At 37.0% G+C, this 20548-nt stretch overlaps 1 protein-coding gene across 1 annotated transcript in view; it reads right to left on the bottom strand.

The window, feature by feature from the left end:
• The window catches only part of TACR3 (tachykinin receptor 3), a 93349-nt gene that overhangs the window by 58862 nt on the left and 13939 nt on the right, over positions 1–20548 (bottom strand). Inside the window, exons 2-3 of the mRNA XM_084756370.1 lie at positions 2718–2906; positions 418–568 (exon numbers count right to left, since the gene is read on the bottom strand). Coding sequence (XP_084612496.1) covers positions 418–568; positions 2718–2906 — 340 coding nt within the window. The remainder of the gene's footprint in view (positions 1–417; positions 569–2717; positions 2907–20548) is intronic.

Below are 20548 nucleotides of genomic sequence, written 5' to 3'. Positions count from 1 at the left end.
AGGGGAAGAAGGTGAGGGTTGAGAAGAGAGTGAGGGAGAGTAGGCAAAGTGGAAGCGAAAATTCCAGCATCCTAACTTTCAGGAAACCATGTTTCTTGGGATAAGAGGAGCTTCTAGCAGACTTCAGAGTATAGCAGAGGTAGTCGGATCACGCACCGTAAAAACCGCCCGCAGCCGCAGAAATAAAATCAACAAGATTCTGACTGAGGACATGAACCTTCCAGGGGGCTGAGGTTCTGCAGAATGCCATCAACAAGAAAAGGGTTATGTGAAAGAAAAGTCCCGTCAAACGAAGGAGGCCTTCAGAAAGGCTGAAGTGGAATATGAAAACGCATCGTAAGAAATAACGCCAGTCAGCCCTTCTTTCCCTTTTGGGAGTGGCCCAGTCTGCAGTAAGGTCAGCTCTATGGACAATACCTTCCGTTTCGCCTTCAGCTGCTCATGGTACTTGTCACAGGTATCTCCTGGGATCTCTCCTCCCCACAGAGTAATTCCAACTATAGTGTATGTGACGCCCATGATGAGCAACGGGAAACAGTACACCAGTATGATGACAATAATGTGGTACCTGCAAAGAAATATGCACACAGGTTGAGGAATCTTTTGCACTGAAATGTATAGGACTTTGAATTTGTTGAGCTTTAAATCACAGTCCAAATGCCAACACTTATTTTCATCTTACATCCATGTCTTCATTTCACAAACTTATCAAATAGCTTATGAGCACCGTCACCTAGAGTCATGCACCAAATGTTTCAATTGCTCATTTCCAAAATTTATTTTATGAATGAAAGTTTATAAATTAAGTCTGCTCTTAAGTTTTTACATTTTTCCCTTCACTTAGAATCAAGGCTGAATTATCCCCACCTCTTGCTTCTCTGTTTAGTGATTGTTGAGCTAAAGTATTGAGTGGGATCCTCAAAGGTCAAGGTACAGGATAGCATAAGCCAGGCACGCTGTGTATTTTATTCCACAACAGATTTCAAGAATAACAGGTAAAAACGTCTGCATGCATGCCTCCATGGCCGTCTTGTTGACTGCCTTATTGACTTGGTAGATTACATACAAGCGCATCAGCCTCAGGCATGTTAAACACACTGTTCTATAAGTTGCCAACTCTGATCCTGATTCCATTGTCCTCCATCAAAATGACAAGGATTCCCTTAGGGAGAAACGGGAGCACATCGCAGGCTATTCTGGCCCGCGCACAATTGTACATGGTTTCTGCTGTCTTTCGAAGACTTTAAATTAATTAATAACTTTATAACTGAGGTTTGTCTTCTAAGATAAATATTAAAGCTCATTGCTTACCTTCTTCCTGGTAGCTGAGTGCTAATTTAAGACAATGGGGAAGTGACCCATAATGATACCATTCTACAGTTAGTCATAATAACAGTCAGGTACCACACAGATTAATAATCCTGCCTGCCTTCCAGTTAGTGGTGTTTCCTGCTTGGCCAAGAAGGAGAACTGGGAATGAAAACACCTTAAATGAAGGCATGTTTGAATGACTAACTGATTAGAAAATTTGGAGGTTGGAATGCCGCAGGCACAGAGGATACTTTCCTTATCTTGGGTGAGTTCTAGCCCTCTGGAACAGCCAGCCATTCCTTGACTGTCTCTGTCTCTGAACTAACACCTTCATACTGATAGATAAAAATGAGTTGGAATCTATTAATTTAGCAGACTACTAGCCTAAAAGCTAAGAATGTCATCAGGTAGCATCTTGGGCTTATAGAAAAGTTTCATCCACCTGCCTCTCTGATGTACCCACCAATGTATTTGAAATTTTCTTTAATTTATGACTCTCTTTGTTCCTTAAGACAATAAAAATTCATGAAACTGCTTTCACATTGGAACATGAAATTCGGAGTACCCTAATGCTGTGGTCATGGGTCATGGTCACTCAAAATGGCTCCAGAGTAAACTATCTTTTATTCCCTTAAAAAAAAAAAGATCTGGACTCCTGGGAGAGCAGAGTTAAATAAAAGGTTAAAAGGTGATTGCAGGCCTTTTACCCCAGCCCTTGGGACGCAGAGACATGCATATCTCTTGAAGTTCAAGGCTAACCAGGGAGACCCTGTCTTAAAAAAAAGAAAAAAAACCTGATAGCTATTGGCAACATTTGTTATTTTTAAATGTCATTAAAAATAGGCAAACAAACAATTTTATTGAAATTTTCAGGAACAGAAAAAAATCAATTATACAATTATGTTGGTTTTCTCTTTCACTTTTCTTAGGTCTGAAACATGAAATTTCAATTCTATCAAATACCTATTTCCTTTTAATTTACTGTCCAGGTTTACTCATGCTGAAATGAACAAATACATACAAATGAAAGCAAAACAAAATTAAAACACCTGCCAGGACTTCCCTCCAGTGCAGCTAGGCTTCCTAAAGGAGCAATCAACACACTGGGTTTCAGTTCCCACTTCTCAGCTCCTCAGTCAATAACACCCCGCTGTCCCTGGCACACTGCTTCCAGCTTTAGCCCTCTCTTTAGGAAATGCTACTGCTTAAACCATCAAATCTCCAGCTAAAACCCTTCTAGCTTTATAAGCCAATGCATCACATGAAGTGTGCTTTCACGTTTCTTTCCCCAAGTAATATATGAGGGGGACTGGCTGTGTCCTAATTGCATAATTTTTCTCCCAGTCTTCATTTGCCTAAGTGTTTCATAGGCCACCTTGAAAAATCATCAAGGAGAATTAACTTACGTGAAGTGTTGCTTGGGACCTTCTGGCCACTGCACATAGCAAAGAGTTCGACCTGGCATGACTTTTATTTTGGAGTAAAGACATTGAGGGAAGGCAAGTAGAAATGCCAAAATCCAAATACTCCCGATGACAATCTTGGTGGCTGTGGCAGACAGTCTGGGTTTCAAAGGATCAATAATGGCCATATACCTATGTGAAATAAACAAGAGCATTTTGTCATTTTCTTCATTTTTGGAATTTAAAATAGAGCTTCAAAGTGCTTTAATAGATGCGACTCAGTACTCAGGTAGATAAGGATTTTGCACCTAGAGGTAGCGAGATAGGTAGCAATGACGCTCTCCGGAATCGGCAGATCTAGGGTCATATTCTATTCTGAGACTTGCTTAACAGCTTGAAAGGCAGCTTCATTATTTTTAAAATAGAAATAAGAACATGGACGCATTAGGGGGTGCAGTGAGGATCAATGGAAACAATGTAAGTGGAAGTATTGATTCCTTGGTGCTCTGCCTAGCACACTATCTGAATTCATAAGTGTCTGCTGGATGGAAAAGAAAGGGTATCTACTGAATGCCTAAAAATACAGGCCTGCTATCACAACCGCTCTTCTTTCTTTCTTCTCTCTTTTCTTCCTCCCTCCCTCCCTCTCTCCCTCCCTCCCTCCCTTCCTCTTTCTTTCTTTCTTTCTTTCTTTCTTTCTTTCTTTCTTTCTTTCTCTTTCTCTCTTTTCTTTCTGTCTGCTGTCTTTCTCTTTCTTTCTTTCTCTTTCTCTCTTTTCTTTCTTTCTGTCTGCTGTCTTTCTCTTTCTTTCTTTCTTTCTTTCTTTCTTTCTTTCTTTCTTTCTTTCTTTCTTTCTTCAGTGGTGAGAGTCAAGTGTGGGCCTTACCACTGCCATCAAAGTGCTTTGCTATTACACCATGTCCCCAGCCACCAATTGTCATTTATTTTCTGTCTCAGCTGGCTTAACTTTTGGATAGAAAAGGGTTAGGTAACATGAATAATATCAGATGGTTGACAAGGAAGGGGAACCCCAATGTGAAGGCTGTAGCCTACACCCTCACTTATAAAGCAGCAAAAGGATTCAGGAGTCAATTAGGATGGCCGCATCAAGTTGGATGGAGGTTTGGCTTTCATGCTGTCCAACAAGCTGAATCCTATTGCACTCTGGGAAAATTCATGGTTTTCATTACATCATTGTCCACAGCCTAGTTTGGGAATGTTCACTAGCAGCCCAAATAGGACACTCACACATGGCTATTAAAGTCCACTCTTTGGATTTAGGACAGAAAAGTTATCTTATTCCAGCAGTATAGATAGTAAATATGTATCTCAGAAAAACAATTTCAGCTCTAAATTAGGTGAAACATGACTAATTACCAGATTTTGGCTAGTGATTAGAGAAAAAAAATATTTATAAGATCAACTTAATTCATGTTTCCACCAATAAACACAAAAATATTGTTTCATTTTTACTGTGGTCCATTTTGTGTTTTGTAAGTATAATTTTATTTATTTGTGGTTTTCAGAGATTATATTTCAGGCTTAGAAAGAATTTGTGAAGCAGAAAATATTACAATACTGGTTTACACATGAACACACACCCAGACACCTCCAAACACACACTAACCATTGTAACCTTGAGAGTAAGGAGAATGCAGTTGTTTATCATTAGTTGTTTATGAAGTTATTAGGCAAATTTCTGTCTTGAAGTAGATATGTTAGAAATTATGAATTGCCATTAATATTAACATTAGTTATAATTTACTTAAAGAAAGATTCTTACTTCAGTATGTGTGATAGGGAATAGATATATAAGAATCTTCAATACAAACATCCTATTTGTCTATTTGTAATTGTTTCACTTTGCTGCAAGATTCCACAAATATGAAGCATCTAAAATAGTTAAATTTGTAGGAGCAGAAGATAGGATAGTGGGAGGTGAAGGAAATGGGTGATTACTTATCCATGTTTACTGGGCATAAAGTTTAATTTATGCAAGCAATAATGTCCTACATATATGCTGTACAACATAGAATTTATAGTACCCAGTGATACTAGGAGCTTGAAAATGTGTTAAGTGCTCAGATCTCATGTTAAGTGTTTCTACTGTGAAAAAAAATTCTATACACATAAAAAGCACAAAGAACTTTTGTAGGTGTTGAATATATTTAGTAACTTGATTATAGAGATTGTATCATGGTTAAATACATTCTCTCAAATTCATCAAAATGTATAAATTAAATATATATATATATGCATATATACAAAACTTTATATCAGTTATACATTATTGAAGATTAAAAATAGAAAACTGAAAAGCATGACTATAAAAATAGCAGAGTATGCTAAAGAAACAAAATGAACCATAAAGATAATATAATTCAAAGTTGGAATGGAAGGCTACTTAAGATTCGCCCCTCATGTTCTTGGTGATGGAGGTAACACGACCAGCAATCACCAAGTACTAAGTATAGCCAGGCACTCCAGTACGCATATGTTAAACCCTGAAATAATCTCATCAGTAAATGTTACCACAAGGTTGATTTTACTAAAACAGGAAATTGAGGTTTAAAGAAATGAAAATCATTCATAATTACACAAAAGTGGAAAATTCTTGTCTATCTTCTATTGGGGGACGGAAAGAAGTGGAATTTTCAACTCTGGGTGTTCTGGTAGTTGTCAAAGTCCAAATGCATAAAACTATGGATATAATATGCATATAAATCCTGTGGAAGAGGAGGCAAATGGATATAAGCTGGAGCCTAACAAAGCACCATATACAACACTTTTACTTTCTAAGTCCCAAACCATTTATGTGTGACGTTAAACACTGAAGCCAGCTATGCACTAGCAAGAACTGTAGGCAAGCATGTTTTTGTTCTTACTCCTGCTGCTTCTACAGTTCAGAGTATTTGTCACAGTACATTTAGTTTTGGCTTTATGGGTCCTTCCAGAGCCAAGCACAGTTGTCAATAAAGTTTGCTCTACTACCAAACTGTGTATTACTCAATTATGTCACAATCTGTCTTCTTTGGTGGCTCTGCAGGTTTATAAATGCCATTCAGGTCTTTATGCAGCTGGTTCGATATGCTTAAAGAGCTTCCCAGACCCTATAACACAGACAAAACAAAGTCTACATTTTTCATTGACCCTTTTGTATAGTAATCCTAACTTTAGATAAATTATTTCCTGATAGGTAGTCTATTATTTCATTTTAATTACGTGGAAGCAATTTGCATTCTCACAAAGTGTATGCAATCTTGAAACTTTAATAAGCTTTAAAAATTTTTATTTTTATTTATTATTATCTGTATCATGTGAGTATACCATTTGTGTTAGAAGACAGTTCTATGGAGTCTGTTTTTCTTTCTGCATCAATGTGTGTTTTGGGGTTGAATTCACTTGTACTTGTGGAGTCATGCTGTCAGCTCTATAAACTTAAAGGATGCATATTTGCCCTTTATACCCTATTAATAAGTATTGATTTTTTTTCAGTAAAACATCAAATTAAAGGCTATTGTGGCACTCCAAACAAAATGATAATGAAGCAGTGAATATAAATGTCATTTTAATTGCTTGCAGCCTGTCAACAGATATCGGATTAATCCATTTCCTATTGCTTTAAATAACAACAGAAATCTGGGTGTTTTATAAAGAAGAAAAGTTTAGTTTGCTTATAGTGCTGGAGCTTAAGACAAGGCGCTGCTAGCAGCTAGTGAGAGCCCTGGTGGGCCACCATTGTGGAAGGACAATTTGTGAAAGAGAAGAGACCACAGGTATGATGGGGGGCAGCCATTAAGGGGCTGCTTCCATTTCATCCCATTCCACTATGTTTACACCTAAAGGTTCCACCACCCTTTAATATCCATGTATCGAGAACTGAACTTCTAAGACACCAACCTCTAGGAAACAAATAGTATCTAAACCACAGCAGAATCTAAGCAAACGATCCCACTGGGTATCAATTACAAAGTGACAAATGCCACAAAAGCAAGGCCAAGATAGTCCATTGACTGGTTAAATTATGCTTATATTGTATATTGGATGAAGACTGCAGTGGGCCCTAGTTAAATATAATTGATGTCATAAAAAGGAGGAATTTGGAACTACAGAGACATGGGGGAATGGAAAGAAAGCATCTAGGTTTACGTTGGAGACTGCTTGGTGAGAGAATGGAGACAGTAAGTTTTGTAGAGACTGCTCTGTTTTGGATTAGAGATGATGCTTCAAGGACAGGGCCTGTTCTCTGACCTTGGCATTTAGCGAACAGCTTGATGAAGGTAACGAAATAACAAGATACGAAAGGAAGACCCAGCAGGACAAAGAGCACTAACATCTTCTCACTGCTGAAGATCAGTTGGAAATTGATTCTGCTGCTAACATTTCCTGTCTGGCATCTTGTCCCAGTGATAGTGACGTGCTCACCAGTATGAATAGAGAAAACACATGCTTAAGCTCATGGGAATAAAACTCCTCCGAACCTTGACAGACAAAAGAATCAAATTGAGAAATATATTCTTCTAACAATTGTCAGCAATATATTCCTTTAAAGAAACCTCATCCTTTCATATGAGCACACTGGCCCTTCCTGGACACCTAGCTGGCCTGGCACTGCTGCTCCCCATGTTGTGTGTCATATGTTGTCCCCATGTCACCCCCACCTCTACTCCTGCCACCTGATTCTCATGCACACTAGTCTCTGTGGTGTGGTTGTAACAGATACATATGTAAGGCTCCTTTGGCATTCTAATTAGCATATCATCATCACACTTTTAAGTTTTTATTCTGTTACAGAGGCAACAATTCTTGTATACGTTCTTTAGACTCCGATGTCTGCACCTGTCCTCAGTTTGCCTCCCCCACCCCCAATACTAGACTGTCTTTATTGCAAATGATGTACAGTGAGTCATGAAATTTCAACATCTGACTTTTGCATGCTAGGGTTACTTTCTGCTTTGACAGATCATTTAAGAGATAAGCAACCTTCACTCAAGTTGTACTTCCTAGGTCAACTTGTATATTTTAAATTACCTTAATATCTCCCAAATTTTAAGAATGAGATAATAAATTTTATACATGTTATCTTAACGAATTTTACTCATTCACTCATTCATTCATCTGCTTCTTTGTGTGTGTGTGTGTGTGTGTGTGTGTGTGTGTGTGTGTGTGTGTGTGTGTTCAGGTACATGTAGAGAGATAACTGTGGAGAGTGAGGTCTTTCCTCCACAATGGATTTCAGGGATAGAAGTCAGGCCATTGAGCTTTTGTTCCAAGAGTTATCTGCTGAGCCATCATGTCAGCCCTGTTGTGATCGATTATAAAGTCAGTAAGCATTGTCTAAAACACACACACACGCATACACACACCACACCACACATGACTGTGAACATATAAGTTAAAATATTATTTAAGAAGAAATAAATCAGTCATTTACTTATTCAATTCTTATATTATATTAAATAACATATCATGTTAAAAATGATGGGGATGGGGAGGAGGCGGGAGGGAGGACTGGGACAAGAGGAGGGATGGGAAACTGTGGCCAGGGTGTAAATCGAATAAATAAATTAATTAAAAAATTTAAAAAAGAATTCAGTGACATAATTGCAGTAAAGATTTAACAATAAGTATTCTAAACAACACTAAACACAGATAATTTAATGTTTGCAAATAAAAATTCTATGGAAGCAAATTAAAGTGAAAACTAAAAGTAATGAATTTTGTCATTGTCATGGAAAGAAAAATGTTTGTACCTACATTTTGGTCTAAGGATTAAAAAAGAAATGTGGTTTTAATGTAGTCCCTAGCTCTTCAGTCCAAATTCATTTAATCAGGGTGATGTAGTGTAATTTCTTCTAAGCTAGATTCCTTTTAAAACAACACTTTTTAAATGAAGATTAGTGAGACATTTTATGCAATTTCAACAAGTGCTTCTAGTGTTCAGTGACTCAATGCAATAATGTTACATCTGAAGACATTGAATTTTCATTGGGTGTGGAAGGAATCAATCCCCTTAATGTTGTTTAATGTGGATCTATATATATCAAATTCCTTTCTGAAATGAATAGCTGCCTGCAGTTGTCCCAACATATTGTCTTTAAACCCACAAAAATAGCAGTTATTAGTAGAATTTCCAGATTTGATTAGTTCTAAACTTGTGTTGGTACAACTGTTTCTTTAAGTGTGTAAGTGGTGAAAGCCGCTATTAAACATCAAAACTCAGAATAAAGGTTAGAAGTGGAGGCTGTTCCTGTAGTTGGTTTTGTCTCTTAGTTTTATATTCATGTTCTATTAAAGTTAAAGGGAGCACATATTTTAACAAAATGATTTTAAAAATTGCCTTCACCCATCCACTCATTCACATAATCAATACTCCAAGGCAGCCATCATGTCTTGTTTTCAAGAGGTAGGAGTTGAAACAAGTTATAGTTATATATTCTGTATTATTCATGTGCATGAAAAACAGTTGTAATTAGAGAACAGGAAAGCTTGACCTTGAGGACTGTGATGGACATAGGAGGATTGTGGGAAGGAGTTGGGGGAATGATATACATTTAATACAAACATGAATTTTTAAAAAGATAAATTATAAAATGGTCAATAACAGTCATAGTGTGGAATTTCTTGTGATTTTGAAGGGATATGAATCTTCTACAGTGTGTTTTGCTTGCTTAACAAAGTAAAATAAAATACTTTTAAACTTTTTGATACAATTTTAAAGTTATGTGATCTTATTCTCTAATGCAATGGCAGCTCTAGAGGACTGTGCTAAGAGTATGTAGAATGGTATTTTTCATTAATCAATTAATTTACTTTTCATTCTGATCTAAGTTTCCCCTCTCCTCCTAGTCCCTTCCTCCTCCCCCTCTTCCTATTCTCCTCCTCCTTTCTCCTCAGAAAAGGGGCAGCCTCCCGTAGATATCACATCTTCTCCTACAGAGGCAGGACAAGGCATCCCAGTTAGGGGAAAGGCATCTAAAGGGAGGCAATAGTCAGAGACAGCCTCTGATGCAGTTTTAGGGATCCCACATGAAAACTAAGCTGCACACCTGTTATAAATGTGTACGGGGCCTAGGTTCAACCCATACATGCTCTTTGGCTGGTGGATCAGTACAGATGATTCTGTAGTTTTTTCTGGTGATGTCCTTGACCTGCCTGGCTGCTTCAATCCTTTGTCCTCATCCTCTACATAATTCCCCCAAACTCTGCCTAATGTTCACTTGTGGGTCTCTGCATCTGTTTCCATCAGCTGCTGGGGTGAAGCCTCTCAGATGACAGTTATGCTAGGCTCCCTGTTATGGAAGTTTTGGTTTCTTCAAAACCCAGTCATATAATGTTTTTGTTTTAATCCCGAGTGTGGGATATGGGCCTGCTTTTAGTTTGTCTACAACTGATAATTGCTTCCTGTGTCTTGAAGAGGGACATGGTCTTTGCCAGCTGCTGTTAGTTTACTTCTGAGGACTCTGAAAGGGTATAAATACCATCAAACAAGAGGAGAAAAAGATGATTTGAGGGATGGAGAGAGAGGGGGGGGGGAGAGAGAAAGAGAGAGAGAGAGAGAGAGAGAGAGAGAGAGAGAGAGAGAGAGAGAGAGAGAATATGCTTTGAGAAATGCTTCAAGGAGATGGTTGGAGAAGGAAGAAGGTTGCTGATTTATCCTGCTACTGTGTTTGCTGTTTGCTTTTTGCTGTTTTGCTGGGCTGTTAGACATTCTGACAACTGGACTGAGATTGCTATTGCCACAAAGAACCCGGCAGCCCTAACCAGAAGGATCTACGTCTAATAAGGTCTACATCTTTTCCCTTCTAGCCTTTCTTCTCTCTTACCTAGTGTTGGGGCACTAGTGGAGAGAAGTAGAGGTATAAGAAACCAAAATAAAATAGAGCTAAAAGTAGTGCTAAAAAGTGGCACTCAGATATGGCTAGGCATAATGGGAAACTTGGTTTCTAATGCTGTAGGCAGCAGGTTATGAAGGAATGAAAATACTGTTTCAGGATGTCAGCATAACATTTATGGCAGTGACTACCGGTAGGTTCTCTCCTGTTTTACTCACAGAGGCAATTTTTCTATTTTTTGCTTTGTTGTCTTCCTGTATTCTGTTTTTTAAAAGTTGGGAAAATTGCTGGAAAAAAACCTGGAAATGTCACCCAGGACTGCAGAGTTGTCTGTGCAACAGGAGTGTTGGAAGAGTTGGTAGAGATGGAAGCACTTGGGAAGCAAATAGCACTACTAAGCATTGCTGATCTCATGCGTGCTGCTGACTGACGACAGTGTGGCTTTGCGTCTGGCCACAAATCAACCTCTCACCCTAGCTCCCAGAGTTAAATGTTACAAAATAACCACGGGTGTTTATGCTCCTTTGCCTTCAGTGACAGTAAGGATGATCTTAGGAAGAATTGCACTAACTTCTCAAGGATTTATTGTGCATCCAGGTATGACAGATAGGGATTGCAAGGAAGAAATTAAAATCATGGCATATGTAAAAAAGGAGATGGAAGGGATAGAATTTCTCAGCTGTTACTGTTTCCCTACATCAAGGGCAAAGCTGCGTTAGTAGAAAGAACAGGGGTATTCGGGAGTACTGATCAATGTGTGCTCTGTCAAACAGTGGTTGACAATGCCCAAATTAGCATTACAAAGGAATGGTGTTAAAATGGAAGGTTCAGCAGATATAGGAGCAGATGTCATGATTCTTTCCCAAAAGTCTTGGGATCCAGAATGGCCACCTTAGAAGGTTTATAGGAATTTATCGGTTATCTCAAATAAGACAACATATATGATGGATTAAATGGGTGGGGCCAGGAGCGCAACCGGGCAAGTTGAAACCCTATGTGGCTGACATATCCATAAATTCATGGGAAAGGAATCTTTTACAACAAGGGAGGACTCAGACTATATTCCTGCTATTCCAGAGACAGTTAATGAGGAAATTAGGGGTGAAATGATAGATACTCCCGGGGAAGATACTGATATGTGTAATCAAAAACAATGACAAGCTTGTTTATTGTCCATACACAGGACACCACAGGGATTAAGTTTCCAAATATAAGAAGGACCATTGTAGAAGAAGGTTAATTCAGAACATAATTGTTCTGGAAAGATATCACATCCAACCATATTCTAGGTCTGTGTGATCTGGGTGGAATGCCTTTAATTCATGAGACAGAGGCAAATGGGTCTGAGTTTAAGGCCAGACCGGTATAGAGTAAGTATCAGGTAAAGAAAAGGTTAGATCCAAGCATCGTGATACAAGCCTTTAATCCCAAATGAAGCTAAAAAGTTAGCTTGTAGAAAGGAGCACCCATGTTTGAAAGAGATGTCTAATTGAGTGACAGAAAAGGTGATAAATCAGAGAAGATTTGACAGAATAGGATATGCCCAAACTCTCAGGAGAGAGGAAAGCTACTTAATAGAGTAATGCGGGGGGCGGGGTGCAGTTTTACCAGGACAGTAATAGAGATGGGTTGCAGAGAGAGAACTCAAGTGAAGATGGAAAGAGCCAGAAAATGAGAAGAAGCAAGAAGATTAGAATAGATTTGGCCTTAGTTTAAGGCCAAGCAGAACAATTGTGGGCCAAGTGAAAAGCCTGATAAAATAAGTCGGCTGGGAAAGGAGTTTGGTCTAGAACAGCTGAGTTGAACCAGCCAGCCCTGAGCTCAAAAAGAACAAGTAAGGGTGAGCTTATTCAGCAGTAAGTCTCAGAGGCTAAAACACTCTATGCCTAGATTAGATTGTGCAGAGTCTAGAAGCTTCCATGACTAGGCTTAGGTTAGCATAAGGTGGCAGTTAGCCTCCCAGACAACAATTGAGCCAGGAGAATAAAAGTTACTTTTCAGGCCACTGCTGAAATACCAACAGGCCTATCCCTAAAATGGATATCAAACAGACCTGTGTTAGAGCCTGTGTGGCTTAAAAGTTTCAAGCAGTTAAGATATATGGTGATTGGTTAGCTTGATAAAATCCCTCGATCTATTCAGTATAAATTATAGGCACTTAAAAACTTTCAGTTACTCAGCTACGGTTTGATACAAGTTCCCTTTTGATATCCAAGTCTTTTCCCCCTTTCCAGGAGGGAGGATTTGTGAATCACACACAGCCCACAGGCACCCTTGAGTAAGTTGCTGACCAACCTTTCTGTCTTTGTGGATAAAATGGAGGTCAGATTTCATCATCACAAAGTGAGCATTTCATCATTGCTATATACACAATAGCATTTCCTTTGTTCCTTACATTAGAACCCTGATTAGGAAGCCAGTTTCTCAGCTCATAGCAGCTTTTACTTAACTGATCTATTACCTGAAATTATTGATGAGAGCTATAGATTTTCCAGCTTTGTTTTCTCACTATGTGAGGATCTTTTAAAGTGTCTAGAAAAAGATCAAATAACTATCATTTGTATTCTCACATAGTGTAATAGGGCTACTAGGAAGTTGACAGTTACGCTGTATTGCCACCTGCTTGATACCATACTCTGCAAACTTCTTGTGAAGGGATTTTAATGTGTTGGTAGTCTTCATAGTTCCATCTCTAAGTTTATTCTCTTTCCTTTTAGACTTTTTACTTTGATTTATTGGTTCTCTTGCTATACTTACTTATAAAATATTATGCACAACAGGTTCTCCTGTTTTGTCTGCATTTCAAACTGGTAAAATAGGATATTTAAAAATTGCCTTGCAAAACTGAGGATGAAACATAGTTAAAACACAAAAGGGGTTCACATTGCATACTATTCTATGCTCTTGCCATTAAAATTTATTTTTTCACATGCTGAGGGAGTCTTTCAACTGATTTACTTACGAATGTTATCAAATTTATCCAAAACATTTTCTCTCTCATGTCCTAAATACACCAGTGGAAGTTTATTGCACATAGTTATTCTGTAAAGTCATGAGTCTCTTGATGACATAAATGCATTTTGAGATATGCATTTGTCATTTCTGAACTTACAAGAATTATAGAATGTACTTGCTCACACAACGGCAGTAAAAGTTAACTAGCCATTTGTATACATAAGGCTGTTTTCATGTAACATTGTATACTGATTTACAGCAAACCTTTACAACTTTTATTAGTATTTTTTCTCTCCCCGTCTCTCTGTCTTTGTCTTTGTCTCTGTCTCTCTCTTGTGTATGTGTGTGTGTGCGTGTGTGTGTGTGTGTGTGTGTGTGTGTGCGTGTGTGTGTATGCACATGCATATATGGCATGTGGATCAAATCCAGAACACTGACAGATAAGCACTCTACCATTGATTTAAATCCCCAGACCATAATTTTTTTTTAATAAGTAGAAGGATTATATTCTAAGACAAAAATAAAAAGTACAGTGTGGAGAATATATAAGCTAGAAACATAATCAGGTAACACACTGAACATAGTGGTATATTCCCTAAATTTTTGAATCCAGAAACACATTCGTAATGTGTTGCACTAGGGGTATTCAACTTTTTATAGCCTTATAACATAACCATATGGCCACAATGTCACATGCCATTACAACGGAAACATATCCAATTGGTTGCAGGGTCCTGAGAAACACAAGAGTTGGTCCCATAATTCTCTTCTATCCTTCCTTCTAAGTAGAATGTCAACAATGCACAAACTCAAACTCAAGGTCTCTTTCAAGTAGGCACAGATGTCTTGATGAATATGACAACTGTGACGCTTGGAGGATTGTTCGGCAAGACAGGAAAATCTCTTAGTTTGGGAGTTACAAAAACTCTGCTATAACCTAGCTGATATGCACCGTACTGTCACTTTATGTCTCAGTTTCATGTAATGCAACAAATTGTCATCAACTCAGTAGTTTAAATGAGACAGATTCAATAAGATATAATTTCTAGGATTCAGACATCTCTGGACAACTTCAATGGTTCTTCTATGTAGATCCCCTCAGCTTTGAGCACATTTGCATCTGGGACGCTGACTCAAAAACAGGCTATGTCTGTTCTTTTAAGGATGTCAGTAAAATGTCCTTGTGGCCATAAGCCTCATGTGAACTTGTTTCTTTAAAATCATCAATAGAATAAAGGCAACTAATAGAGATATCTGCTAGTGATGTGTATGTTATAATGTTAGATAATTACCATGATAGCAACTTATGGCATTTTGCATAGTTTGTTGGATAGATGCAAATCAGAGGTTGATCACTTAATAGGAGATAATTTAAAAGAGAATATGACTAGGAGACAGAGATAATGAAAAATGCCTTAAAGTCTTCCTGCCACAAGATGGGTCACAGAATTCTCAAAGTAATCTAAAAGAACATCTTGTATCAAGTATATAAAAATATGAAAATCAGTGAGATCACCTCAAGTAACACCTAGATGAAAATTAGAACCAAATGCTCAGTTATTATAGAAATAAAGAAAAGCTTTTAAAGAAAAGCGTAAGTTTAAGAAACTAGAAAACAGGAAGAGAAAATCAAATTCAGCAAGAGAAAAGAAAGGAAATCAAATGAGTGGGAATCGATACAGACCCAACAAAACAAGAGAATAAAATCAGGGAATTTGAAAGCTGATTCTGGAAAAACACCTGAAGGTGATAATGCAATGGAAAATCCATAAAGAGCGAGTGACACATAAAATTATAAACATATAAGTGATATCAATATGGAGAAGTGTTTGAAAACATAAGAGAATATTGTAGATATTTTCTTAGAAGAAATAGAGTACTTCCTTTAATGCTATAGAGGCTTACTCCAAACAATATCCATGTTTCTTATTCATTTAAATATTCATCTAGGAGTGGAGGGATTCACTCTTGAACACTATGAAAATTAAAAGAAAAATAACACTGAATGTAGTAAGAATTCTGAAATTTTGGATCTTTTTTAAAAAACACAGAAATACTATAAGAATGTGCTTTTGTTTTAATCCCAGGTTAGGGGATGTGGCGCTGCTTCGGACTGTCTGCAGCAGCTGACTATGATTTGCCTCATGCTCTAGCAGAGGCATGATTTTGCCAGCTGCAGATAGTTTCTGTGATTGTGTGACATTTGGAATTTTGTGAATCTCTGGGCTCGGGCTCTGAGAGGCAGGGTCGGTGGTTGGTGGTGATTCAGGGGAGTTGAGAAAAAGAAGACGTACCCACAAAATAGCAAAGACCAGTTACAACTAAACCAGGTTCAGTGCAACAGAACTGAAAACTAGAGGCTCTGTATGATTCATATTTGAGGCTAATATTAGCCAGATGCCAGAGGTAGATAAAGATAGAAAAAATAAAACTACAAACCAACATTTATTACGAAATTAGACACAAAGCCCTAATATAAATTCTGGAAGGACAGCAGGTTACCAAGAAGAGACTTGATACCCTATGAGCATATACAGGGGGAGGTAATCCCCCTCAGGAACAGTCATAGGGGAGGGGAGTAAGGGGAAAATGGGAGGGAGGGAAGAATGGGAGGATACAAGGGATGGGATAACCATTGAGATGTAACAAGAATAAATTAATTTAAAAAAAAGGAAAAGAATTCTAATTATTTATATGGCTCTCTGTGTCTGTCTGTCTGTCTATCTGTCTTTCTGTCTGTCTGTCTCTCTCTCTCTGTGTGTCTTTCTCCTCTTCCTCCCTACCCTTATCTGACAGACATGTTCCATCTACAAACAGTATTTATTCTCCGAATTCAAATCTGCATATGTGTATGCATGTGTTTGTGTGGTTTGGGGGGGATCAATTCCAGAGTTTTACACACTCTTAGTGAAAGTTACACTATTAAGAAAGACCCACAGCTCCTCAAGACTTGTTTACTAATGATTTTAAAAATCAATTAGCAGTGACATATGGACTTCAAACACGTAAGGGTTTGTCTGCATGAGTTGTGCAGAAAATCTAATCTTTTCTCTTTTATAACCGTGATTTCTCAAATACTTTGGTGTTTCTAAAACACTTCTAACACTTTGGGTTTTCTTACTGTTTCTCTAAAGCTTTCCTCCCCACCATGTGACTGCTTGTCTATCATGGATCTGACATCCATGTCAGCTTAGTTGTTATGGTTTCTTCCCTCCTCACCTACCTCGTCTTCACAACAGCCAAGCCTTTACAGCTTACTGCTTTGCAGCTTTTCTTTTAAATCCTTAGGAAATTATCCTTGTCTTTCTGTTTGAGTCCACCTTAAGTTATTTTACTACTGAAACTAAGAACCCTAAGAAGGGAGCCCGACTTTCTCTGTGTTATATAAGTCTCAAGAACTTCTATACAGTTAGAATTGACATTCTGAAGCTGCAGAGGTCCACTTTGGATTTTGCACTTTCACTATCAATTAAATTATTATGAACCCTTGAAGTATTTCTTTAAACTAATGAAAAGTGGACTCAGCAAGCTTGTCATGACACTGCCTCCCTTGAGTGTGAGGAGGATATGTGAGCTCTGCCTCATTTAATCAGAAGCTCTCATTGCATTTACAGAATGTGTTTCTTTCTCTGATTCTACTTTCTTCAGGGTCCTCTTTCCACATGAGGTCAGTACTACTAAGAAAGTATCTACCCATTAGCATGAGTTCCCAAATGAAAACTATCAGCTCAAATCTTCATCTTTGAGTTGCTTGTAGGAGAATGCAAAAGACAAGACCGGCTGGATTTTTACTCTGTTAATAGTCTTCTACTTAAAGAAATCTCATAAAACTCCTTTTTACTAAAACTAAACAAAAAAAATCTCATAAGCCTAAAACTAGATCAGATGTGTTAGATATAAAGTTGAATCACAAGGGTCATGATCCTGCAAACCTAGCGGGGCCTGACATGCATCTTTGCCTTTTTTTTCTATCTTAAGGATGGGTCCAGTAAGCCTCACTGATTAGCAGTGTTTTCCAGTGGCTCCACATATGGTTCTTTTACATTTTGTTTGTGTGGGGCTGGTAACTTATGACAATTTTCTCTTCTTCCTAGGCACATAACAGGACTCTATTCCCAGATTTTTTTGCCCCATCCTGCCCTACGAAATGAATTCAGGACAGCCAAGGCTATACAGAGAAACCCAGTCTTGAAAAACAATTAATCAACTTCATCTAAACTAACCATTTGAACATATCAAGTGATAGAGACAAGTGAGCAAATAAAATTTAAAAATGCATTATAAGGTCTTATCACATTAAAATATAAAATAGTTTCTTAAGTCTTCTAGAGAATCTATAGATCTCAAGTTTGTAACATTTTAAATAACAAAATACTGTACATTTCCCTACTATAAGGAAAATGCTCAACATTTAGAAAAGGACAACAAATGCTGTTCCTAGCTTGTTTAACCATTTTACCCAATTTGATTTGAGCCTCTGTAAAGGCTATTATTCATCCCAAATCAGCCAGAAAAAAATCTTAAGAGAATGATGCTCCATTTCCCATAAGGGTGGTTGGGTAGTTTTGGGATTGCTTTTTGGGTGATAGATGTTCATTTTCACTGGGAGTTAGTTATAAGTTATTATTCGACTTAGAGAAAACAAGGTTGGACTCAGGGATGTGTCTCGCCTTTCCTTTATCTTTCATTCTTAGGTTTGGAGATAGGGGTTGAAAATAAATAAGGGGTAATATAGAAATATGTAGGTATTATAGGACAAAAAGTAGATTAATGAATCTACTCCACAACTTAATGCCTTAATTATTACTCATAAGGTTATTTTTAATTCACTGTTATAGAATTTTGTACATAGATGCAAAATAAGTTTAATTTTAGATACATTGTTATAGAATTCAAATGTAAGATTATTCTTTACACACATTTTATATATTTCTACTCTAATAGGCAGTATTGTACCCATACAACTCAATTATAATACAAGGTTTACTTCCAATACTTTGAAAGTGCTATTGCAGGCTGTTTAGGATAAGTAAGTTATACAAGTGAATTGTTAGTTGATAAAATTATGGTCATATCAATTACTAGTCTATTTTTATCACAAGAATATGCATCTATGCATCCTGGGTGTAACAGATAGGTATGCTTCTTTAGAAAGATAAGATAAAATAGTTAGATAAGGTCTTCAAAAACCTCAGAGACATATGGAATATGGCATATAAAGATGTTTTTTTTATTTCAAAGATACTTTTACAACAAGATATGTTAATTCCTGGCAACACCCAGCCTACCTCAAAGACGATAATGAGAATCAAAGAACCTCCTTATGGAGATGGCTTCAAATGTGGCCAACCAGCCACTGGGGAAAATGTCCTCATTTCTACTACAGACAGAATTCTGCCTAAAAATGGGCAAGCTTGGAAGTAGGCAGAGTTGATGGTCAAACTGCCAAGACAGAGTAAGCAAGTCCTTAATAGTTAACTGCCTCACAAATATGTTTGTCAAATATATTGAGCCAGAAGGCTGAAGATGATGCTCCAACCTTATAGAGAATTTTGTGTGACTGTTCAGGCAACAAACTGTCTCTGTCATCTCCTTTGGAAAGCTGCTAACCTGCACCCCCTATATACTCAGGTAATTAATTTTATTCCTTCTCAAATCTCTGATGAAGTTGAAGACCACATAATTTAGTTTTACAATTAAGTTTAGTTGTTTAGGGGTTAAGATGTTTTTAGGTCTAGATAGATCTTTTAAGTTGACAAAGATGAGATATGATATATATTGATTTACATTCAGAATTTTAGACTCACCAGGGTAGGAATGATGTTTTCTTCAAGGCTGCCGAATACAAAAAGCCAAAACACTATGAATGTAACATTTATATAATTCCTGATTGTTTCATTGTTCTTCTTGCTGTAGGTAGTTTATGGTATATATTTGTAATAATATTTAATAAAAATAATAATGCAAGAATGTTCACTTCTATTACCTTTATTCAAGATGGTGCTTATGGTACAATAAGCTATGAATAAACATTGGCAGACACATTTATTTAAAGGAAAAATTAATATATTATTCCCATGAAATAATACTTTTAATGATACAAATACATCCATGAAATTCTGTACCTAAAACTAGTGAGCTCATCAAGAGTCTGTAAACAAAATAATAATGACATTTATATATTAGCAATCAACAAGTTGAAACAGAAACTTTAAATATAATTTCATAAGCTAAAAACATTCACACACAAACCTAACAAAAAACACAGGACCTATTTCTTTGAAAAATACAAAATATTGTCTTGAAAAGTCTTAAATATGCTGAAGAGAGATGTTGTTTGGAAAATTTAGCATCTCAATGTTAATCTCCAAAGTGATTTAATACAAATATTATAAGGTAACAATTTGTTGTAAGTATACAAGCTCATTCTGAATTGTATATGAAAAGACAAAGAAGTAGGACAGAAAAATATGTTCAAATAAGATTGAAGTAGAACAAATCACACTTTCAAATTTTAAGACCTGGTCTATGCTGTAGTAATCAAGACTGTGGGATTTGGTATAGACAAAGATCAATGAAGCAAAATCAAGAGTGCAGAAACAGTCCTCCAAAAATATGGATCATTGATTTTTGACAAAGGTGAAAAGGCAATTAAGTGAAAAATGATTGCTTTTTTCACCAAATACTTTGAAACAATTGGACATCTATATGTAAAAAAAATACTCAACTTGATCTCAACCTTGTGCTTTATTAAATAAGTAACTAAAAAAAGCATATACCTAAATGTAAAACACAAAATACAAGCTTAATTAAAGAAATTCTCAAAAAAAAAAAAAGAAAAGAAAAGAAAAAGAAAAAGAAAAGAAAAAAGAAAAAGAAAAAAAAAGAAGAAAGAAAAGAAAAGAAATTCTCAGATAAACAAGACTGAGAGAATTTGCTGAAACATATCCACCTTACATAAATGGTAAATGGTGCTCTTTAGGCTTAAAGAAAAGCAACAGATGTTGCCTCAAATCCATATGAACTAGATAGACTTGTGGGTTG

The sequence above is a fragment of the Acomys minous genome, assembly GCF_964271855.1.
Source record: "Acomys minous genome assembly, chromosome: 14".
Lineage (NCBI taxonomy): Eukaryota > Metazoa > Chordata > Mammalia > Rodentia > Muridae > Acomys > Acomys minous.
Note: the sequence above shows the minus strand (reverse complement) of the source record. Positions and strands in the feature narration are given on the sequence as shown.